This window comes from Antechinus flavipes, chromosome 4 (genome assembly GCF_016432865.1).
Source record: "Antechinus flavipes isolate AdamAnt ecotype Samford, QLD, Australia chromosome 4, AdamAnt_v2, whole genome shotgun sequence".
NCBI classification, from domain to species: domain Eukaryota; kingdom Metazoa; phylum Chordata; class Mammalia; order Dasyuromorphia; family Dasyuridae; genus Antechinus; species Antechinus flavipes.
This window is the reverse complement of record NC_067401.1, coordinates 77435114-77460424: the sequence shown is the minus strand read 5'-3', so window position 1 is coordinate 77460424 and position 25311 is coordinate 77435114. Positions and strand designations below refer to the sequence as shown.

Sequence of the window (25311 nt, the reverse complement as noted above, 5' to 3'; positions counted from 1 at the left end):
ACCAGAAAAGTTTCTACTGCAGTTAGAAAGAAGCTGGCTTCTTCTAATAAGAAAGAGTTGGGAGATTGGCATCCAGCTGAGAAAGGGAAAAGGAAAAGGGTCATGATCAGGAAAGCAGCAGGAAGAAGAGATTACAGTGGTAAATGGGCAGAGAGTGAGTTGGAGCAAATGGAAAGACATGTGCACATGGGGTCTTCTTATATAATGCATCTACTTAAGGGCAAAAATTTGTATCAGTTTTGTCTATGTATTCCCAATGGATAGCACAATGCCCAGCACGTTGCAGGTGCTTAATAAATACTTTTTTGATCAATTGATTGGAAGATGAATTAGAGACAGGAGATCCTAGACATAAGAAAATCAATCAACAGCAAGCGTTTAATAAGCTCCTACTATATGTTATGCATTGTGCAAAGAAATGGGGATATAAAAACAAAAACAGTTGTTGTCTCCAAAAAGGTTATATTCTAGAGCAGTCAGTAGGACTAACACTGGCCTGATGTCAACAGTAACATTTGAAGTGAGCTAGTTTATGTCAAACCTTCCTGGCTTTGAGATCAATTCATGGCGCTTGCATAGCATATGTTGGTAGCAGTGTAAGATACTACATGATGTAGACAGGATACTAGGTTCAAATGCTATCTTCAGTACTTGTATTACTTAACCAACAAGTTATACACCAGCAAATGATTTAGTTTTTCTTTGCCTTGTCTCGGTAAGATGAGCTTTTAGATTGTATGGCTTAGAAGGTTACTCTCAGTTCAAGATATATGATCCTCTATCTGGAGAAGGGAAATACTTGGGACAAGAACACTAATTAAGAGAGTTTTGGGGGCAGTTTAAGTGGCGCAGTGGATAGAGCACCAGTCCTGAAGTCAGGAGGACCTGAGTTCAAATCTGGCTTCAGACACTTAGCACGTTCTAGCTGTGTGACCTTGGGCAAGTCACTTAACCTCAATTGCCTCAATCAAAAAAAAATTTAAAAAGACAGAGAGAGTTTTGTAGTAACCCAGGTGAGAATTGATGAAGTCTTGAATTTATGAAGTAAGAGAAAGGGATAGGTATGAGAGGTTGGAAAAAAAAAAACCAAACCAAGATCAAGTATCTGAGGTAAGGAAGTGTGGAAGATGACTCCATGGAACTGAAGCTAGGTGATTAAAAGAATAATGGCAACTCTGAACAGAAACAGGAAAGTTTGGATTTTTGAGGGAAAGATGAGTTTTGGGGGAACCACATTGAAGTTGAGATACTTTTAGGACCTTCAATTCAAAATGCTCCAAGGCAACATGAGCTGCACTCCTGCCCAAGAAATTATCAGTGAATCTTCATTAACTTTAGAACCAAATACGAACTCATCTGGCAATGAAATCCTTCAGATCTGCCTCCAGCCTCTCTCTCTAGGCTGATTGCATATTACTCTCACCACAAACACTGTACTCCAAGCCCAGTGAGCCCACTTACCCCCTCCTGTATGTGATATTCTATGCCTTTGCACCTGGAATACTCTTCCTTCTCCCCACCAAAAAAAGCTAAAGGTAGAGACCTTCAAGGTATGATTCATAGGCCACCTCCTCCTAGAAGCCTTTCCTGATGTTCACAAGCAAAAATCAAAATGAGACACGATGTATTTATTTTCCATAAATCTCCTATGTTTATTTTTCTGTGAACACAACAGTTCTGCCCCTTTCCCCTCTTGTTCTTAGGACAAGGCTTGTCCAAACTGTGGTATTTGTTTCTCCAGCCCCTCAAAGGATTCCTGACACAAAGCCTTTATGACCTGCCCCTCCTCCTGCCTTTTTGGTCTTACGCCTTACTCACAACCACATATCGCTTTTTCTAGTGCATTGGTCCCTTTGCGAGTTTATGCACAGGACTCTCCTTTTCTCTCCTTGGTGCATTTTCACTGTCTCCCTCTCTGAAATGCCCTCCCTCCTCATCAGCCCCTCCTGGCTTCCCTGGCTTTCTTCAAACCCCAGCTAAGAGCCCACATGCTATAAGAGTCCTTTCCCAATCCCTTTGACTTCTAGTGCCTTCTCTCTGCTGATTAACTATAGCTTGTTTGCTGCCACATTGTTCCCTCTATCCCCTACTTTGGTCTGTTTGAACTCTTTTACGTCAAGAAATGTCTTTTGCCTTTTTCTGTATCTTCAGGACTTAGCACCGTCCCTGGTATGCAACAGACATTTAATACATGTTTATTAACTAAGTGACTGACTGGCCCATAGCAAGCCCTGTTTAGTAAAGCCAATTCTCTGTATCGTACAACATAAAGCTACCAATCACCATTAAGACAATGACAAGTGTTTGGAGTGCTTTTTTTCCTCTGGCCATTTTACTATTATTAATTATAAAATAGATAATATTTATATAGTACGTTAGAGTTTAAATACACATACTTTTAATTGCAAATGTGTCATTTCACTTGATCCTTACTGTTTTCTATTTTCCACACATTTTTCAGAGAAGGAAGCTGAGGCTGAGAAAAATTTAGTGATTTGTCCAGAGTTACATACCTAATATGTATTCGAGGCAGGATTTGAGTTCAGCCTTTTCTGACTCCAAGACCAATACCCTGTCTCCTTCATCACCTATTTATGAAATTCTTCCTCTTTGCAATCCAAGACACCTTAAACTAGAGAATTGTGGAGGTTGTTCAGTTGTATTTCAGTTTTGTCTAGTTTTTCGTGATCCCATTTGGGGTTTTCTTGGCAAAGATTTTGGAATGGTTTGTCATTTCCTTCTCCAGTTCATTTTCCAGATGAGGAAACTGAGGCAGATAGAGTTAAGAACTTGCTCAGGATCACCCTGCTTGTAAGTGTCTGAGGCCAGATTCATTCTCTCCACTGTACCAGCTAGCTGCCTTAAACCAGAGAATTGGGAATGTCTTTTTTTCTCCCTTTCCTTTTTTCATGGTCATGCTTTGAGACAGATCCATAAGCCCAGACAGATGAGAGCTCAGTAGCTGACCACCAATAAAACACTTGTGATTAGGCATTTGGGTGAAAACATGAGGACCACAGTGTTGTGATATTAGATGGCCCCGTCTGTCTCATAGCTATAGCAGCAGGGTTTAGGATATTTCCCTCCTTCTGTATTACTTATGCATACCTTAACATTATTTACTAGGTTGCCTAGCATACATAACATGCATTATTAATAGAGCCACTTGATGTCGTCTATTTAATAGGTATATCCTCTGCATTGTAAGAAGAATCTCTTTTATGATTTGCCTCTTGACATTACATGACAGCAGTGCGTGCTCAGAATATTTTAGTGTGCTTCCCATCTGACCTTCCATTGACTAAACTGGAGAAGTAATGACTCTGTAATCTGATAACTAATTTGGAAGAGTATCTTTAATTAATTGCAAGCTCTCAGGCCGACGTGGCCTTACATGGGTCAAGAGCACAGATACTGACCGTTTTGTTCTTTCCTTCTGCCCAAGTATGTCCACTTCCACCTATCGTGAGTCATGGAGACTACATCTGTCACCCAAGGCCTTGTGACCGATTCAATCATGGGACTGTAATTGAGTTCTATTGTGATCCTGGTTACAGCCTCACCAGTGACTACAAGTACATCACCTGCCAGTATGGAGAATGGTTTCCTTCCTATCAAGTCTTCTGCATAAAATCAGGTAAAAAGGAGTTTATTGTTGCTGGCGATTTTTAATCATTCAATCAAGAAACTTTTCTGTGTACCTACTATGTACCAGGAACTCTATTAAGCATTAAGAATGCCCTCAAGTAGCTTATGTTCTACTGGGGAATTATGAATATGTTCTTCAAACTGAGTCCCAAGGGAGTGATTCTGTGGTTGGCTGTTCATATTTGAAGAGGACTGGTCCCATCATGGGGTCATGTCTTGACTTGAGTGGAATTGGATTTAAGTGAGGCAAAGTTACACAAAGTTATCAGACTTTCTTCTAGAGTCAGGGAAGTCCATCAGTGGCAAGGCAAACATCAGGATGACTAGCAATGGCTTGGGATGGTACAAGTAGAATAATTCTGAAAGGCCCATGAAGAAAGAGTATAACATTTGGAGTTAGAGAACCTGGGTTCCAACAGCCATCCTGCCACTTACTGTCTGTGTGATTTTAGCAAAGTCACTTAACCTTCCATAAAATGAGGATGTAAGACTAGATATTCTCCAAGAAAGGCCAATTTCACCTTTAAATCTACAATCTTATAATTGGCCTTTACTTACATGTTTCTGGAAGTGAAGGGAACCCTGCATAACCTTTATTAAGAATAGATTTCCTTGAAATAAATGGGGAATATTTTCTTGTTCTGTAAGTAAAGTCCCAGAGAATTAGAAGCAGCTTGGATGAAAGAGGATATAAGACTATATTCCTATTCAGAGTTATCTAGAATAGAAGTACAATGTTGTTGCTTTCTGTCAGAGTTCTGGGCAAATCTCACTTAGTAGATTCATTTTAAAATGTTATGTAGCACCTAATGTGGTGTAATATGTGCTGGATGGTTGTCAGCCATTATCTCTGCAGAACCCAAAGGGGTGCAGTAGACTTGCCGTGAGCTTTTCAGTTTGTCCAATAAATCTAGCAAATGAGTACAAAGGGAACCTTTACAAACCAGCTTGTCTGTGATAGCTTTCCTGCAAATGTAGAAGGAAGTTTTACTGTATTGCTGTGTTCTCTTCTGTAACAGAGCAAATCTGGCCCAATCCCCACGAGACCCTACTGACAACATGGAAAATAGTGGCATTCACAGCAACCAGCGTCCTTCTGGTGCTTCTGTTGGTCATTCTGGCCAGGATGTTCCAGACCAAATTCAAGACACATTTCCTTCCCAGGTCAGTACCATTCAACTTTCCATAGATCATAAAGTGTCCCTGCTAGGTGCTCATTTGCCCTGCTACCTTGAGCCAGAAAAAGAAAAAGTAATTGGCTAAGTCTTTGAATAGTGCAGAATGGAGGTTCTGAGCAGGTAGCATGGGGAAGATAGCATGGTACTTAGAGAAATGCTGGCTATGAAATCAGAGTTCAAATGCTGCTTGGGACACTCACTTCCTCTTACACCATTGAAAAGGGATTTAATCTCCCTGGGCTTCATTTCCTCACCTATAAAATAAAAGGGTTAAACAAGATGCTTTCCAATGTCTCTTCCAGCTCTAAACCTATGAATTCTAGGAATGATATTGACTCACAAACTTGGAAATCATATCACATTTGGGAGTTTAGACATCCAAGGCAAAAGATACTTTCTTTATCTTTTCTATTCCTGTTTTGATTTCATACAAAGAAAGGGAGTTTTCTTTGGTTAACATCACTGTCAAATAGATTTAATTTCTTACAACTGTATAATGGGCTCAAGCATTGTAAAAAATGGGTCAAGCATGCACAGTCCCTTAATTTACAGATAAAAATGGACATAGCACAATTAGAAAGGTTCAAGAGAGAAAGTTTTTCAGCAATTTAATCATTTTATTAATAGGGTCAGCAGGTTATTAATAGAAGGATGGTTATTTGGCCATCTCTCTTACATCAAAGACAATGATGGTAGAAAATTCAGTTTATATACCCTTTGATAGAGTAAGGAATCCTTTTTTTTGCTTATTTTTTCTTTCTCATGTTTCTTAAGTTTTTCTCCTTTTGGTCTGATTTTTCTTGACAACATAACAAATATGGAAATATGTTTGAAAGTATTGTACATGTGTAATCTATATCAGATTACTTGCTGTTTGGGGAGGGGAGCTAAAGAAGTGAGGGAGAAAAATTTGAAACACAAAGTTTTACAGAAATGAAGATTGAAAACTATTTTTACATATATTTGGGAAAATACTATTGAGAAAAAAAGAAAGGAACTGAGGAAACTAAGGACCATAAGTGTCTTAGAAATCAGGTTATAAGGTCATAGATTTAGAGATGAAAAGGACCTCATAGACCCTTATAAACAGGGTCTCTAGTCATATGTTCCAACTCTCCATTTTACAAATAAGGAAACTGATGTCTCAACCAAGATCACACAAGTAGTAAGGATTTCACCAGAAGTTCTTTGATTATAAATCCAATACTCTTTCCACTAAGTCCTTTTTAAATATTTGAACACCTAGGACATAAACTATTTCTTTATGCATATGTATATAAATAAAGAAGGGAGGAAGAAGGAAAGGGAACTTGCAAAGAGAGAGAAGAGAATTAAAAGTAGAGGATAGAAGAGACAACCATCTATTCTCTTATATCTTCTCAAAAAAGAGTTTTCCCCCTCTAAGCTTTGGCCTGATCCTCTTACAAGTCTTAAAAATGACTCTACAGAGCTTCCCAGTGACCACAGACCTCATTCTTAACTTCAAAGATTTGGATTTCTTAGGGATTAGAGATAGAAGAGGCCAATTAGTAGGAGGCTGTTCCTTCACTCTGTTAAGCCTGAGGCTTTGTCCTTTACAAGATGGTACAAAAATGTCATCCCTCTCAAAGTGAAATATCTCAAGCACTGTGACCACTGTGGTCAATCCTGGCTTATTTAGAGACTAGTTATCTAGCTGCCTTTTTATCTCTTCTTCCCTGCTACTCCCTGACCTTCTGGCTACTTCACTGATCACTGATTTTCCTGAGAGAATGAAGAATAGAAATAGAAAGAACTAAAAGTCAAATAACTTTTTATTGATTAGCAATTCTGAGTGTGGTGTGTGTGTGTGTGTGTGTGTGTGTGTGTGTGTGTGTGTGACACGCAGATGGACAGAGACAGAAGAGTATGTGAAAGAGACAGAGAAAGAGAGACAAAGAGAGAAAGTGAGAGAGAGAGACAGAGATAGATGGAGAAAGAGAGACAGAAAAATATTTGAAGTTGTTTAGATGGTTTTGGTTTTTTAGTAGAGGTAGAGGAAAATTTTACAATTCTACTATTTGTAGCTAAAGAACTGATAGAGGACAAAAAAAAAAAAAACAGAATCAATAAACATTTATTAAACAGCTGCTACATACTAGGCGCTGTCCTAAGTGCTGGAGATACAAAAAAAAAGTAAAATAGTCTCTGTACTCAGAATCTCACTAGGAGGAGATAGAACAGAATTATGGATCCCAGTCAGAGGAGTATGAAAGGAACAATTATTGAGGAATGGCCAACAGGGATGAGCTCTGATTAGGTAGCACTTTCTCAGCCTGGAAGGCTAAAGAAACAGAGATTGTTCTACTGATTGGGTGGGATCTTGTATGCTGACCCTACCACCTGACTGGTAAACAGGTCAAACTACAAGTGAGGATGGAGGGATTGGGGTCCACTAAGTGTGACTGTCATGTGAACATACATGCTACTGCATTGTCTCAGAACTTGTAGGTCTGACCACATTGTAAATGCTTGAAACAATTGCACATGTTAACTCTGCTGTCTGCCATTAAGATCATGCTGTTATTTAGTTGTTCCAGTCACATATGACTTTTCATGACCCCACTTAAGGTTTTCTTGGCAGAGATACTGGAGAGATTTGCCATTTCCTTCCCCATTTCATTTTATGGACAAGGAAACTGAGGCAAACAGGGTGAAGTGACTTTTGCCTTGGGTCACCCAGCTAGTAAGTTTCTGAGGCCAGATTTGAACTCAATGAAGATGAGTCTTCCTGACTTTAGAACTGGAACTCTATACTGAGCTCACTCTACTGTTCTTTTAAGACCATGTGACATTCTATGTCTCTGCCATTAAAAGGTTCCTACCAATAGTAATCCAGGGCTTGAGTCTATATCAGAACTTTCTATATGTGTGGAAATCCAGTTGGAATTACATTTTATTAGATTGTAAGAAGCTCCTCAAGGGCAGAAACTGTCTTTTGCCTCTTTGTGGATCCCTAGCACTTAGCACATATAGTCAGCATTTAATAAAAGTTTATTGATTGATTTAGTATTAGCAATTTTTCGCCTTCAGGGGCAAGATCAAGATGTTTCAACCTCGGACCCATGGCTACAATATATTTCTCAAAGGGCATACATACACTATTCAAAAAACAATAGCAATAGCAACAGAATGAAACTTGGTAGGGATGAATGTTAAGTCTCACATTTAAGTTCAGAAATCACTTTCACAAGAAAATGATGTCTAACTTGGGATTGACAAAAAGGAAAGATTTCTTAACAGAACTATAGCAAAATAAAATGGGCTGCTTCAAGGGTAGTAAGATTTTTCCTAGAGGCTTTCATGGAAAGCAGGATGATCACTTTTTCATATAATAGAGGGACTCTTTTTTCAGGTATGAATTAGATTAAATAGTTTTGGAGATCCCTTCTAACTCTGATTCTGTGATTCTCTAACAAATTAAATATTTTTTTATTATCCATGGATAGAGATTTTCTATAATAACTGTCTCCCCTAATACCAGAAAAAAATGAAAAGCTCATACTATAGAAACCCCCTTCTTTTTGCCCTAATATGTTCCTGAAAACCATATTTAAAAAAAACAATAAAAGAGAAGAGAATGGAGGTATGTTATCATTTTGATGGAAATCTACAAAATTAGCTTAAAACTTGTAGTTACTAATTGAGCCACCAGAGGGCAAACCAACATAATTGGTAAAGGGAAATGCTGCCTAAATTGCCTCAGACTTGTTTTTGAGACCTACTGGAGGTTGGCAAATTAGTGGATTGCTCATTTGCCAACATAATTTTGATTAAATATCAAAATTAAAAGTAACAAAAATAGGAAAACTATCTGCATTTCCCTTTAAGTGGAGTCCCATATACTGTCATTATAAAATTTAGAACTGGAAGAGACCTTAATTTTATAGGGGAGGAAACCAAGACTTGCTCAGAATCACACAGTAAATAGCAGAGACAGGATTCAAATTCATGTTCTCAGACTCTAACACCAGTGTTCTTTCCACTACATCATACACACATTTACGCACATTTAGATCTTCTCCATTTGAGACAAAAAAGAACTAAGCAAGAAGCAAGCATGGAGAGCTCAGTGGATCTTAAAAGGAATAGGGAAAAGACCAAAAGAAATTACTTGTGTGAGATAGGATAGCCAATGAGAGGAATAATTTAATTATATTTCCTTCTTGGAAGGCAACAGATAGATGACACCATCTGCATCTGGGGAAATTATTTTTATTTTGCTTCAATAAACAACAGACATTTATTTTAACACCTACAAGGTCCAAGACACTGGCTGTTTTAAGCATTAGGGAAACAAAATAAAAAATGAAACAGTTCTTGCCTAAGTTGAGTTTTCATTCTTTGGGGAGAGACAATATTTGACAAAGCAGCTAAGAGACACAGTGGGTAGAATACCAGGTCTAGAGTCAGGAAGACTTATCTCTCTGAGTTCAAATCTGGCTTCAGAGCTTATGAGCAATTTCACTTAGTGCTATTTAATTAACTTTCCTCCTCTGTAAACTGAGCTGGAGAAGGAAATGGCAAAAATAACTCCAAGATCTTTGCCAAGAAAATCCCGGATGAGGTCATGAACAGTCCAACATGACTAAGCGACAACAAATTTTGAGAAATGTGTTTTTGTCATTTGTTTTAGACCTAAGAAATTCTTTGGAATTTTAGCTTAACAGATTTTCACTGACTTGTGAATAGGCAATATTGCAAATCATATCATTGGATCATAGAATTGAGTTGGAAGGAATCTTAGAAAGCATCAAGTCCAACCATCAGTTTTTTAAATTAGGAAATTGATGATAATACATCTCAGGGAGACTGAAAACAGGCAGCCTGATGAAAGAGTTATGGCTCATATTTATGTAGCCCTTTAAGACTTACAAATCATTTTACTTCCCTAATTTTATTTGATCCCTGTAATAACATCTTATGAGAGATATGACAGGCTACTATTTCCATTTGTATAGATAGGATAACTAAAGCTCAGTCATAATCCCATCCCCATAGTTCTAAAATTAATGATGAGATACTAATGAAACTAAATGAGATGAACATATATAAAGTGTTTTGCAAAAAGAACTATATAAATACAAGTTATTATCAAGGGTAGGACTTGAATTCGTCTCTGGGATTTCTTCCACGTGGGATTTTAGGGTCAGTCACTAATCTGTTTCTCTTTGATCTAGGGGCCTCTCAGGGAGCTCCAGCAGTGACCCTGACTTTGTGGTGGTGGATGGGGTACCCGTCATGTTGCCTTCCTACGATGAAGCTGTGAGCAGCAGCTTGAACGCTTTAGCCCCGGGATACTTGTCTTCTGTAGGCCAGGGCTGCCCCATGCCAGCAGAGGACCAGAGCCCGCCAGCCTACCCTGGTTCAGGGGACATAGACACATTGCCAGGGGAGGGTGAGACTTGTGACAGCGTGTCAGGCTCCTCAGAGCTGCTCCAGCGTTTGTATTCACCATCGATGTGCCAAGCAGGAGCACGGCCTGTTTCAGAAAGAACCGATGCAGTGGACACCACCACTGCAGAGGAAGTGTCCACCAGCCCAAGAGTCGATATTGCCGATGGTAAACTTTTTCTCTGTAGTATAAGTCAGTCTTACAGAATTCAACCCATCTCAAAAAAAAAAAAAAAAAAACCAAAACACCATTTTTTCCTTGCATAGCTTACCTTGCCCCAAAGTGCATTACCCCAAATCAGGCTGCTTCCCACTCACTCAGAACAAATTGCTTCTCTCTGAGTACGGTGGAAAGACTAATTATGATGATGAATGATTCTCATCACCTCACAAATAAGGCAATTAGCTAAGTTTTCAGGAGCTATGAAAGACCACCAAATAGTTCCAGGCAGAAGCTTTGGAGTTGGGACTATTCAGTCTGTGTTAAAAAAAAAAAAAACCTAGATTATCATATTTTTTTATTTCTAAAAACTTCATTAAAATATTGTTTGGGAAAAGAATAGTATGCCTTTGTTTCACAGGAGAGGAAAACACAATAGTATATTATGACTATATAATGGGTATGTATCTATTATATTTCTATGGAAAAGGGGTAGCAACAGGGACTGGACCTGTGATTGCATTGGTTTAGGGATATCCCAGAGTTCTGTGTCTGGTGCAGTGGATTACTCAGAGCCTAAGGGTTCAAATGAGCAATCCTTTTAATAAAGATATGTTTGAATATCCCTTCCCTTAGGTACAATCATTTTCCAAGGCAATCAAAATGAAGTTCAAGAAGATAAAGGCAGATAAAAGCCAAGAGGTTCCTTGGGGTCTCAGTGCTCTTGCCAACATTCTAAAAACTGCTTTCATATTCTTCTTGCCCATAGGGCCCACAGCTGGGTCCCAGATCAACCCACTTGGGGCAAAGTTAACTCCAACTGCCCCACGTCCTCGCCATAGCTTCTTTGCTCACGACAGTTCCAGCTGGCAATGTGGGAATGTGGGGTGTTTAATTCATGCCTCTCCCCAGTTCCACCGGTATCCTGGCGGACCACAAGGGAGCTCCCAGTGAGAAAACTTCCCCTACCAATGCAGGTCAGCACCTTCTCTGAAACTTATAGTCTTAGAGAGTTGCCCAGGGTCATAGGGCCACTATGTGTCAACTATGGGAACCCAGATCTTCCAGGCTGGCTCACTACCCACTAGACTCAACTGTGTCTCTCGTGAAGCTGTTTTACATTTCACAGAATATGAAGAACAATTTAAAGCCATATATACTCATGCCATGGCTAAAGATTGAGCATTGGTTAATAGTAAAAGCAAAGCAATATAATGAATATATTCATAGACTTTTCTAATTTTAGAGCTGAAAAGAATATTAGGAACCATCTTGTCCAATTCTTATAGAATGATAGATGTAGAGCTAGGTAGCATCATCTAATTCAGTGGGTCACACAATTAGAAAAATATCTCTGCCTTATATTGACTTAGAAAACCACAAATTAACATTATCTCTGTTATATTTTATTTTTATTATTTTATTAAATGTCTCAAAAAACAAATAAACATAAAACACTGGAGAATTTTGCTGCCAGGGCCAACTATGAGTGTGACACCTCTGATCTAATCCAATCTCTTTATTTTGTAGATGATACAGTTAAATAACTAAGAAATTACGTGACTTGCTGAGGTCACATAGCAAATTTTATGATATAGAAGGAAATAGAACTCTGGTCTCTCAACTCTGGGCCCCTTGGTTTTTTTCCACTGCACTGTATTGAATAATCATCCATCAAATATTATTTGCTTATTTTAAGATGTCTTTCCATGCCTCACTAAAGTCCTATTCTGATGCTTTATGATGATGTGACTGTAAACCTAGACAATCAAAAACTCTGGCAGGTCATAATAAGCTAGGAAGGCTTCTGTAATGGATAAAGCCAAGTTTAATGAAGTACATCACTAGGAGGCTGGCTACTAGATAACTAGTTCACTTATTTATTTTTGGTTGCAGAAAAATGTCAGGAAAATCTGATCTCTGTTGAGACAAGAGAACACTTCTATCAATGAAATTTTAGATATTTAAAATAATAGGTCCTCTCAAAATGAAAATCAACAGTTGTTAAGTCAATCAGTTAACACATATTTATTAAACCAATGAAAATGGATCTCCATCTCCCAAGTATGTTTGAATTATATTTCCTAGCAAGGAACTGGGCCAACACTTTTTATGGGCTGCCATATGCTATCAAAGCATAGGTAATAAAGCCAACAGGTGATTACTCTTCACAATAGAAAAATAAACAGAGCCTCAATTTATAACATAAATAATCAGTTGTCACCTCTATTGGACCTGATCTGCTCCTTGTAAACAAGGCCAACCAGATAAAGTTATATCACAATATATATTTTCCTAGTTTAACAAGACTGGGGATGGAGAAAGAAGTAAATAACCAGGATGTGGAAAAGGAAGGGACAGGAAAAAAAAAGATTTGTCATTATCTGGGGAAGGAGAAAGCACAAATGGAAAAGGTATACAATATTTGCTTATAACTTTTGGGAAAAGTTACCTTGCCTGCTTTTTATACTTCTAAATGAGTGGGGAAAGAACTGTATCATATGGAATCCTAGATTTAAAGGGTGGTAGAGACTTTAGAAATAATATTATCCAACCTCCCTCCTCTTAATTTACAAATATAGAAGATGAGATCACATGAGTTATCCAAGGTCACATAGCTAATCAGTAGCTTAGCTAAGACCTGAAATGCGGTCCTCTCACTCAAAATTCAGGGGGCTTCTTACTGGACCACAATACCTTTCAGTTCTTCAGGGATCATTAATTCATCCCCTCAGACAGTACAGATTCCATGCCTGCAAATAAATAATTCAAGAAACGTTGAGTAATTACCTAAAATGTGCAATGTATTGGGCTAAGTACTAAGGTTAGAAAGACATCAAAATTAAATAGTCCCTGCCCTCAACAAGCTTACATTCTATTGGCCCCACAGCATTTATACAGATGAGTAAATAAAATAATTTGAGGAAGAAAATGGGAGAATAAGGGATGCTTCTCAGTAGGAGGTGATTTAGATGAGTTTCCAAGGAAGATTAGGATCCTATTAGGAAGAGACTAGGGATTAGGGATAGGGAAAAACCATACAAAGCATGGAATAAGAGATTGAATGCCAAATTCAGGAATACCAACAAGGCCACTTGGTTAAAACGTGGAATGTGTAAAGGGAAATAATGTAAAATAAATCTAGAAAAGTGGACTGGAGCCAGATTACCATTATCTTAGTAGATGATTGATTCTTCATTAATCACTGTAGCCAAATAATTTGTTCTACCATGGTCAGACCTTGATATCTTCAAAATCACATTAGCCTTGTTCTCAGAAGAAAAACATGGAGTTTGTGAGTTCATTCGTCCACTGGGCCTGTATTCGGACCTTCTAGTTTGATGGATATTGTTGAGATGGCCTTTAAGAGCATAGAGTAATTTCCATACCTCGATAAAGCATCAGAGTAGGGCTTAAGTAGAAAACGAAAGGGCCTTTTTCTTTTCCTTTCTTTGTAAAGGAGGTCTAGGTCTATGATTTCATGGTTATATCCCTCCGCTGGTGCAGATAAATGACTTTTCCACAATTTAAAGCTTTAGAGAGTTGCCCAGGATACTCAGAAGTTGAGTACCTTACCCATGGCCATGTGAATAATGTGTGTCAGAGGTAGCAGGTGAACCTGGGTCCTCCTGACCCTAAGACAAGCCTGCCAGTCACTAAACTCCACTGTCTCTCTAAGAGAAGGGAGGAGTTATTATTCTTATAAAAACCTCTTTTACTCTTATCTTCTTCTTATGAATCATTTAACATCATAAGATATAACTCTATTCTACAAATTGAGGTAATTGAATAAAGTGGCTTATCCAAAGTCACCTTGCTGAATAAGCCAAGAAACTTCATTGGCAGACCTCTCTCCCACTAATATCTTTATATGGCATTCTTGGTGGATAGATATTTTGAATAAAATATCCTCAAGCTAGACATCTTTCAGTTCAGTTGACTACTTGGGCAGATGGCAAAATGTAATGAATTTTTCAGGTGAATGAATAGCTTGAAAGGTAACAATTGTTTCTCTGGGTAGAAGAACTTGAGTGTTCCTTTTCAGCTCTAAAATTCCATGATAGGATTGGTCTAGGTCAAGGGTTCTTAGCTGTTTTTATATGGGGTTCCCCCTCTGACTGTATGTTAAGGTCTACAGACCCCTTGTTAGAATAATGTTAAACTCGTAAAATGAAATGCTTAGGATTGTAAAGAAAACAACTTATATTGAAATACAATTTTTAAAAATATTTTTCTACCCAATTTCATGAACTCTCTGGAATCTATCCATAGATCCCTTAGGGATCCATGGACCTCAAGTTAAGAACCCCTAGTTTAGTTAGACACACATTAACATAATATATCATTTGTGGTTTAAAAATGACAAATAAGGGAGAAGGGAGGAAGGGGATTCCAATATCCATTGTTACTAAAATTCATCTTAAATAATAGATGTTTTAGTGGTTTTAATAATTGCTGATTTATTGTGCCATTTTTAACTGCACTACTCTGTATGTTTTGTTTTGTTTTTGCAGAAATCCCACTGATGGAAGAAGACCCTTAGCCTGATGAAAATGTTTCTTATTCAATTGCATCTTTGGGAGAGGAAACCATGCACTCTAGAGGGTGGGAGTGTAAATGAAGAGATTTGGGGGATGGGGAGAGGTCTTTGTTTTTCCTATTTATCCTCAAGGCAACAGCACCTGACTTTGTGCACCAAGGATACCGCAGGTGGTTCTTTCACATGAGACTTGGGGATTTTGCCAATGCCAATAGTTCAAGCTGGGAAGGGGGAACCCTTGCAAGTTCTTGGATTAAGATAATCGATATATCTCCATATTGAAGGAAGTTGAACAATTCCATACAAATCCTATTGAATTACACATCCCATTGAGTTATTGTTATGAGTAATACCTGCCTCCTCTGAAAGCATGTCATACTATGTAAATTTGCTTCTAAAACCTGCTTTGTACAATCTCTGGATTCCAGTTTAGGCTGAATCAGTCTAAGGAAAAAGAAGCTGTGTTGGGCTACTGAACGTGGAACTGATCCCCTTTCCACATTCAGAAAGAAATGGGTTTCCAAAGGGACTATCTTTCCTTGGTTCTTGGAAAGTTTTCTTCACTGTGGATAATATCTGTCCCAAATAAGGCTGAAGACAAAAGATATTTGGTCATTTGGATGTGGCAAATTAATAACCAGCCACTCCAAACTCTTAAAAGAAAGACTCACAGCCAGACTCAGTTCTCTGGAGATTTCTTCATTCTGTAGGTGAAGTAGGCCTTCTGTCCTATAGACCATCCAAGATGAAGTGTTGGTATTTATATTTATGGACCACTAATATGAATCCATTGCATTTGCTAAACCCTGTTATTTTCCAGATGGCCAAAAAAGTATTAGAATACCAGTCTCATGATGGAGGAAGTATTCGAAAGGATGCTTTGTTGCAACATTTTTTAAAGAAAAAAAAATACCTTTACCTGTTGTTTGTTTGTATTTCTGTGAGTCACTACATTATCTCCTGATGAACATCACATTACTTAATAGTTTGCACTTCCCATTGTCTCACTTGCCACAGCCTCATTTCCTAAAACAGGAATGATCTAAAGAGAAGGAAGATAATTCCTGTGTTGAAGGGCATTTTTCTTAATACCTATATACAAAATGATGACCTGCAAATCCATCCCACAGCAAAATGTTGGAATTTTCTGGTTCTCGGCAAAACATCTGCAAGATGGTCTGCTTGGCCCTGTATTGCTGCTCTGGGGAGCCTCCATTCTTGAAGCTGAAGATGCCTGTCGTGTGTACTAATCCTTGTGTTGCTCCAATGCATGTTTTAAAAATAAGGAGTGATAAAAACAGATCTATAAGTTCTACAGTATCTCATCAAGTACAAGATGACAGGGAATAGGGGAAGAGAGTGAAGGAACGGGGCTGATTTGTTTTTCTCTTCTGAGTTCCAGACAAATTAAAACTGAAATCCAATCCCTGAAGGAACTGCTTCAGTGGAGCAAAGATAGCAAGAAATTTTGACAAAATCCTAGGGTTTTATTAAGTAGTCTGATTAAATAATAAAACAGCAATGCTTTGAGGACTCTCATAGAAAAATGGTGTAGGGGGAAGAGGGAGAGAGTGCCAGGATATAAAAGCAAGGTTTAAGAATTAAAGACATTTTTGATTGAATATAATCTCTTCCCTTTCCCCTCTTGTGGTTTAGTGTCAAACTCTATAACTAGTATCTCAGAAAGCACTAGATAATCCCAGGAACAGACCCCTTCATCCCACCAACCACAGCCTTTTTTTTCCCCCAGAAGTTCCCATGAGAGGAATATAGTTTTTGAGTTTGCCAGAATATGGGATATGAAGCATCACTGGTTATAATCAGATTTGCCAGGCAAAATCAGTGTGTGGCTGGAAGCTCCACTGACAAAGCCAGGGAAATCTGGGCAATGGCAAGCCACCAAGCAAAGCTCCCAGAATAGCAAGCCAGCACTTCTCTCCCATCCCCATTCTCCTTTAACCTTAGGGCACCATTTGTTATCCCAAAAACTACTGGGAAAATAAATATGTTCACCTGTTAAAGCAATCCCATAAAGGTTATGCTCTCCTGTACCTAAAGGAATTTCCTTCCTGTAGGATTATCCTTTCAGAGCTTGAAAATATTAGAGAAACACAGAAACTTCATTTTAAGGTAAGAAAACTGGTTCCTCAGGGCCAAAGTTATATAGCTAAATAACAGAAACAGGATTTGAACCCAAGATTCCTGAGGCTTAAGAAATCCAGTGTTATTTTTACTCTATCACCAGAACAGTCAGATATGAGCACATCTTATTACAACTATTTTAAGGATGTCAGCCTGGGGACAGCTAGGTGGTACCATGCATGGATAGAGCACCATTTCTGAATATATCTTTTTCCCTTCCCTACCCATTTAGGAAAAGGAAAATAAGAGTTATAAGGAATGGCTTTTTTATAAGTCATCCTTTGCAACAATTTAAAAAAAAAAGCAGTTCAACCAAATTAAAATATCACCTACATTTGAAATATACACAATGTTCCTTACCTTTGGTCTCCAATTTTAGCAAAATAAAGGGAGGCACATTTTTTCATTTCTACACAGGGAAAAACTTTGCAGTTCCTTTTTCTTCTTCTTCATCTATTTACATTTTGAGAATCATGTCTCTTTTTCAACCAATATTGATTAGACATCTATTTTATGTAAAGCACTATGGGAAGATACAATTTATAGTGACAAAGCATTATTAGATGTTTACATAGAATTTTATACCCAGCTAGAGTTAGGCTTGATTAATGTATATAATGAATCCCCTGAATTGGATATATTTGAATTTAAATTATATTTGAAGTTATAGTTATATAACATTTGGTAATTCATTCTAGCCCAGTGGAAATATTCAGTGTGAATCCAAATAATACTGCCACTTTAGGCGCAAGGGAAAGGGGAGAGGGAAAATTCTTTATTCATAGTAATCAGGACCTAGATATATTGAACAATACTGACTTCTGCAAAAATCTGTGCCCAGCAGAGAACTAAGTAGGTATGAAGGGGCATAGACCAGACAGAAAGGTGGAAAAGACCTTAGACATCATCTAGTATAACCCTCATATTTTACCAATGAGGAATCTAACCCCAGAGAAGCAATTACATTTGTCCAAAGTCACACATATAGAAAGTGGAACAACCAGGATGTCCCAGGGTATAGAGAGCCTCTCCACCAGGTTCTTTAAGTGATAATCCAATGCTTTCATGGTACCATGTTGCTTCTGACTTGCTGGTGACAATCCAAGGTATGTTGGATTGTTCAGTCATTTCAATTGTGATTGAGTCCATTTGGGGATTTCCTGGCAAAGCTACTGAAGTGGTCCATTTCTTTCTCTGACTCATTTTACAACTGAGGAAATTGAGCCAAATAGACATGAGTGATTTGCCCAGGTCACTGAGCTACTAGGTGTCTGAGGTTGGTTCTGAGATCAAAAAGATGGTTCTTCCTGACTCTTGAATCTACTGCAACACTTAGTTGTCCCATACCTAACTATTTAAAATAATGAAATGCTCACTAAACAAAGATATTTTAGACTGTCTATTATAATTCTTTTCACATTTTTTTTGATCATTAAGTGCCTCCTGTATCCTGATTTGTACTAGGTCTGTGGAGATGTAACATTTAGATAAGACATGAATACTGCTTTCAAATCACGTACAGGCTGGCAGAGCAATAAGACACAAATGAATACACACATATTCTGAATGGCGAGTGCATCATGGGTATAGGAACTGGACTTGCAGGATAGGGAATTCTTGGAGAGAGATTCCCTCTATGAATTCAGGCAGACATCTCTGCACCTTAATCTAGGGGGCAATAACTTGCCCAGAAATCAAATAGTCAACATAAGTCAGAGGCAGGACTTTAGCCCAGATCTTCCTACCTTAGGCCATTCTCTCTATCCAATGCACCATGCTGACTTATGTTTTATGACTTCAAAACAACTATTTGTGGGGAGAAGAATGAAAAGGATGGAAAGAAGGAAGGCACAGGCTTAAGGAAGGTTTGAAGATATTTGAATTATATTTTAAAGAATGTTAGGATTTCAAGAGAGAAAGAAATAATGAAAAAAGCATAAACAAAGGCATGAGGAAGGAAGGACATTTTCAGGGAGCAGAAAGTAATACAGTTTATCTGGATGTAGAAAAAAATAATAGGCAATAAGACTATAGACTGGTGACATTATGAAAGGGAAGCCAGGCAATAACTGGATTTTCCTCAGTAGGCAATAGAGACCCACCTAAGGCACTTGGGCAGAGAAGGAATATGGGTAGATCTGGGTATAAAGTAGTTTAATCTGCAGTGGTATGAAGGCTAGATTGAAGATCAAGGCAGAAAGATGTGTTGTGGTTATGGCAATAGCCCAGGAGGAAGGTAATGAGTATCTGAGTGTCTGCCTATAGATAGATCAATAGGAACAAGTGAAATTAGAAATGAAGGCAAGCCCAGGGCTCCTTCACACATTATGTTTTTGTTCTTTTAAAGTTGTGATTTGCCAGGGTAGAATCATTAGAATTTTTCCTTTCTCTCCTACTTATATATGAACTCCAGTTCCTGTTCTTTATATTCCAGGAAAAGTAATTTGTGCCAATGAGCTGACCAGTAGCATATTTGGATGGGATTTGAGCTCAAAGCCAACTTCAAAAGCTTTAATCTTTCTTTTTTCCTTTCTTTCCTCTTGTCTTAACCTCTTCCCTTACCTTCACCATTTTATGCCAGGCAAGGATGAATAGGGGCACTACATCTGAAAAATACCCATTATATGTTCTTTTATTTTTCTAGTTAAGGCAATGAGTGTTTGTAATCTGAGTAGTTGGGTTAGTGATGCTTTGATTACAAGTGTATTTGGCTTTGCAAAGCTAGACTTATCCCAGTCCATTTTCTCTTGAGTCTTCTTAGATCACTGTGATGTGATGAGCACCAGGTGTTGGGAGAGTGGTTCAGAATGTGAAAAACTCACAAAGGATTCTCATAGCCACATGGACTTTTTTTATTATGTAAAAAGGGCAAAAATGGGCCCATTGAGATGATCTAGCAGCAAGACTGTGAGTGAAAGAATTTCATTTAAAGTCGGAATTGATGAGGGAGAGAAGAAATAAGGGCAGAGTCTAGAGAGTGAGGGAGGAGTGAGGGAGGGTCCTAGTTGAGAATGAACTCACATATGCATTATGTCTGTGTCAACAATTGCATTTTGGGAACACAGGAAGAGGAAATATGTTAATACAGGATAATGAGGGTGCTTTGGTCACAAAGATTACTTGTAGGACAATAGTATGTCTAGTGCACCTGATCAAGAGAAGGAAGGGTCCCTTATTCACAGGGTTATTTGGGTTAAGCAATTCTTGGTCATGCTGACAAAATAAAACAGTCCTAGACATCAGCCTCTCTTTGTGTGTGATAAAATAGACAATGGAAACCATATGGACTCAGAGTTCCTATCAGTCTGACAATGGCTGCACCACATCAACTGTACTGGATTTTCCCATTTCTAGAGAGGAATTAAAGGTAACACTTGTTTTGAAGTATGCAGATGAGGGGTACTTCACATACAGAGGATATAACAAGTAGCATTTTCAAAATAGTCCCATAATCATTTGCTAAGTTACATGAAACAGAAGCACAAGGCCATGCTGTTTTGGGCAGATATCTTATGAAATTTCCCCAAAGAGTAATGAACACATCCTCAGTGGTGGCCCCTTGGATTAACACTAACCTGCTAGCATTATTTTATTGTCTTTTTTAAACTTAAACATAAAAGTTAACGTGCATCCATTTCTAGGATGATAAAGAGAAAAATCATGGGAATGATGCTCGGTCTAATAAGCAGACAGGACCCCAGAGAGAAATAGTCACTTGTTAGAAAGGGCAAATTTTGCACCATAGTAGTATTGGAATCATAAAACTTAATGTAAAATGTACTGCTGCATTAAATGTTGGAGCACTTGACAGTTTTGGTGGTACCGTACTATGTCCCCCTGTAGTTAGAAATTTGTCCTTGGTACCAACAATTCTGAAGTTTAAATGACAAAAGAATAATAACTTATACTTGCATAGCATTATTGGTTTTTTAAAAAGTTCCTTCCATATTTTTCTGAGCCAAACACCTTGGAAGGTAGGTAGATAAATAAGGCAAGTATGATTATTTCTTGACTTGGGTGTTGAGAAGAAACAGAGAAAAAAAAGAAAGAGGGAGACTGAGACCAAAAAAAATATGAAGAAAAGATGAAAGAACGTATTAGACATTTATTTTGTTACAAATACAGAGCTAAGAGTTGGGAATGCCAGTACAAGCAAATAAAACTATGCTTTGTCCTTATGAGGTTTATATTCTAATGAAAAAGAATATAAAGAGGATTTGGAAATAGTGTGGAGTGTGGGGTATCCAGGGGTGTAATCTAAATTTTCCAATGGGATAAAATGAAAATTATTTTATTTGCAGACTATCTTATAGGTTTTTGTTGTGAAAAAAACTGCTTTCCAAAATTTAAAGAGTTATAACATGGATCCCACAATTATTAGTTCTACATCCTAGTTAGATCACACCCAAAATATCATGTTCAGCTTGAAGGCATTACATTTGAGATGGAACATTAATAAAGTGGAAGGTTAGTGGGGGAAGAAGGGATGGGGAGGCTCTTGAAATAAGGGACCTTGAGATCATGCTTTCTGTGAACAGGTTAAAAAAAAATTAGAGATGTTTTTAGCCTAGAAAAGAGTGCTTGAAGGAAACACATTTAAGCTTGAGTTAAGGACAGACTTTCTAAAAATTTGTTTGAAAGCAGATAGGGCTGCCTTCAGAGGTAATGAATTCTACTTCTCTGGATGTCTTCAAGCAAGTAGCTGAAAGGCTAATTTTTGGCTAAACTTCAGAGGGGATTTTTATTTAGGTGTGGATCAGACAAGACAGTCCCTGGGGGCTATCAACCCTGAGATTCTGTGACTCTGAAATTAAGGCTTCGAATGGTTGAGTCATTTGAGCAAGGGGTGAAGACAGTACTCAAACCCTGATCTTCTAACCCCAAGCCAGCAGCTCTAATTAAGCCTTTCTGCCCTTCTCAGTGGTTTTTCAATGGCAGGCTGCTCCAGTTTGGTAGACTGGAAACACAACAATGACTTCCACAAGCAAGAATCTAGGACTATGTCATTGTTAATAGCATCACCCCCACCCTCATCCCACAATGGGATAGTTTACACTTGGAACCTTATCTTCATGCACACCAAACCACACTGCTCGGTTGTGTTTTTGGAGTACTCCTTCTTCAAAAGCTTCCATAAACAGAAATTTGGAAGAAAGGGCCAAAAGCAGCTAAAAAACAGGAAGAAAATAATGAGGTCTCTATAACTGAAAGTCCTCATTCTTTGCTGCATTTGGGCCTCGAGTTCAAAGACCTTGTTCTAATTTTGATCCCTCTATTTCTATTGCATTTTTGTCCCATGGACAGGACTTTTGTGATTTCATAGTGACTCCCTCTTTCTCTGTTCCTTACGAAATGTTCATTTCTGTGTCTTTTTCACTGTTCTGTGCATCACCCTGAATCCCCATACCAAATGACAGTATTTGTGACTCAGGGGTGCCATATATATCATCTAGTTCTCAACAGACATCTCTCCTACCTCTTTATTGGAAAGGAATTAACATGTGTTCCACTAGGTCAGTCATCTAAAGAGCTGAGTAGCATTCCTGGCCCTGCTGTACACTGATCTGACTTTATTGTCAGTGCAAGCTTCAAAGAGTTCAGGCAGCAGCTCCTCATTCTCTGAAGTAGAAGAGAATAGTCAATAGCAGCACTGAGCTCTCAGACAGCAGTTCTCTCTGCATCATCCCTAGGACTTTCTTCTTACTCCAGAGAATTGGTCCAAAAGAGATGTCGAGATGGGGCATTAAGCTTTGCCCCTTTGTCCATCCTCATCCCACTGTAATAATTCAAAGTAACTAAAACTTTAAACATCCATAAATCAAAACTACTACCTTCCCTCCACATTATATTCCATTGCAGAAGTAGAGATGGGGTGGTGGAGCATGCAATGCTGAATGTAATGTCAGACTTTTTCAATATTTTAGTTTACTAAATTGTTATCCCTCTTTGTTATTCCTTGCAATAAGGGATGGTTCTCTGGGAATCTGGGAACAGGAGAAGAAGAAATGATATACTGGGAAACATCCAAATGAAGCAAAATGAAAATATACCAAAATTTTCTTTTAAATTTTTTTAAATAAATAAAATGAATCATATACTTGAGAAATAAAAAAGTGGGGGGAATCTATCACTAGAGAGGAATTCAGATAATAATTCTAAAATAAAACAAAGATATATATATATATATGTTACATATATATGTCATATATATATGTTACATATATATTATATATATAAAATAATAGCATTTATATAATATCTTAACATTTGCTTCTTACTGTAACCCTGCAATGTGAGTGCTATCTGAGGCAAATAGAGGCTAAACGACTTGCTTCACATCACATAGCTAGGAAGTATCTAAGATGTGATTGTGAACCAGAAAAAAATATTGAAAATATCAAGGACAGTCTCAGAAATGAGTCAAGTTCATATCAAAAACAAGAGATCCCAGATGGACAGTCTGTCTCCTCCATGTATACCTATACAATGTCCAGAGGAGAGGAGCTTTAAGCACCTTACAATTTCTTCCATATCACAGAGGTTACAAGTGCAGCTCTCCTGAAACCTGGAAAATCTTTTGTACCAGAGAAGTCTGAATTATTATGGTATTACAAGATAAAATAGGTTGATATTATATAATACTATATAGATTTTATGCAATTCTGAGTTCTAAATTTTTTCTGTATTGTCTTTTTGTCATCTCCAGAAATTCACATTTAATTTTTTATGCTGACCAGTGATACATCAAAATTACAATAGGGAACATCTCAACGTGGAAATCATGGGTGCTGGGGTTGAATCCAAATAATATATTGGGGTTTGGAGCTAGTGACACAAGGTGTCTCAGAAGAATTTTTAGGTTTATACCATCTCCAAATCAAGAAGTAAAAATTTTATTATGCTGTTGATAGCAGGCTAGTTCCAAAAGGGAGTTTAGTGATTAACAAAGAAATGATGCATGTGTGGAACAGTATCATCCGCAAAAACAATCAGAGACTCTCAGAGTAAGAAAAAACAAAGGAGTTTATTACAATCTTACAAAAAAGGACATCTCCCACCTGATATTTGTCAGTAAAGAAGTGCAGAACATAAACTGAGTAACAATGTAAAGTAGATCCCTGAACCAGAAGGTGCGCCCCCACCCCCAAGTTTCCATCCCTCCCAGACTGGCCTTTTCTCTCATTGTTTGGGGGAGTCCAGGCTTACATTCTAATTATAAAAATCTAACCCAGAAATAAAAGAATACAAGTAATAAACTCTGAAGAAAATTCAAAGTCATCATCACCTTTAAAAGAAGTACTTAAATGCTAATTTAGAGGTGGTGGGAAATAGGAGGGGACATAACTTTTTATCTATAACTTTATTTGTTATAATAAAATCTCTAATCACAATGAAAGTATAGTTTAAGGTTATATTCCAATGAAAGTGTTTTCACTCCTTAATTCTCCACAATGCAGGTAAATTCCCTAGTAGAACTCACCATTAACAATCATAAGGCAGGCAAAGTTCCTAGAGAACTTGCTGCCCGCCATAAGGCAAGCAGTTCCTAATGAACCTGCTGTGGTAAAGCTTAGTAAGCGGGGCTAAATTCCTAATGTTTAGCCGTTGGGATGTTTAGGAAGTGGGCTAAGATCCTAAAAAGGAGTTAGGGGAAAAGTGGGGTACCAGTAGGTGTTTTTAAAGGAGAAAAACAACCTTATAAGTTGATGTCATAACTTGATCTTCTGATTGAATACAGTAACTGGGGTCATAATTATTATATCAATGCAAGGAATTCAACTAGAATCTACTGCAACAAAGGCCCACTTAAGGACAAGATCATTCTGTAACTGCTCACCTCAGGGAGTAGTGTGACCCTCTCCAATTAATGCCCCAGAACCTAGGATCTTTTTGCTGGGGTCTTATTCACTCCATCTGAAGGATTAACTGAGTTTAGGTTCCTTGTAGAAGACATACCCAGAGCCTATGGGCAAGAATCACCCATGATGAGCCTGGACAGATTGTGGTTGGCAACACTGTAGGGACCACCCACATCAGTGAAAATGCAGAGAGCCAGGAGTTCAGAAATAAATTATCTAAATCCCTGTGATTCAGGGTGAGACTATTTCTTTATGTTTAGATGTTCATTAGAGAGACACTGGGCTCCCGGACAGAGAGCTCTTTGCTTTGCTTGCTGTATAACCTTAGGCTAATTAATTAGCTATTCTAAGTCTCAGTTTCTTCTTCTCTAA

At 38.0% G+C, this 25311-nt stretch overlaps 1 protein-coding gene across 5 annotated transcripts in view; it reads left to right on the top strand.

The window, feature by feature from the left end:
• SUSD4 (sushi domain containing 4) overlaps positions 1-15862 on the top strand; it is a 220466-nt gene extending 204604 nt beyond the window's left edge. For 4 of the 5 annotated variants that reach the window (XM_051993369.1, XM_051993373.1, XM_051993370.1 and 1 more), the window contains 5 exons: positions 3446-3637; positions 4668-4812; positions 10025-10407; positions 11168-11375; positions 14913-15862. In XM_051993369.1, the coding sequence (XP_051849329.1) occupies positions 3446-3637; positions 4668-4812; positions 10025-10407; positions 11168-11352 (905 nt within the window). In that variant the 3' untranslated portion in view covers positions 11353-11375; positions 14913-15862. The remainder of the gene's footprint in view (positions 1-3445; positions 3638-4667; positions 4813-10024; positions 10408-11167; positions 11376-14912) is intronic. The other variant, XM_051993372.1, reaches the window with a different exon arrangement.
• The last annotated feature ends 9449 nt before the right edge of the window (positions 15863-25311 follow it).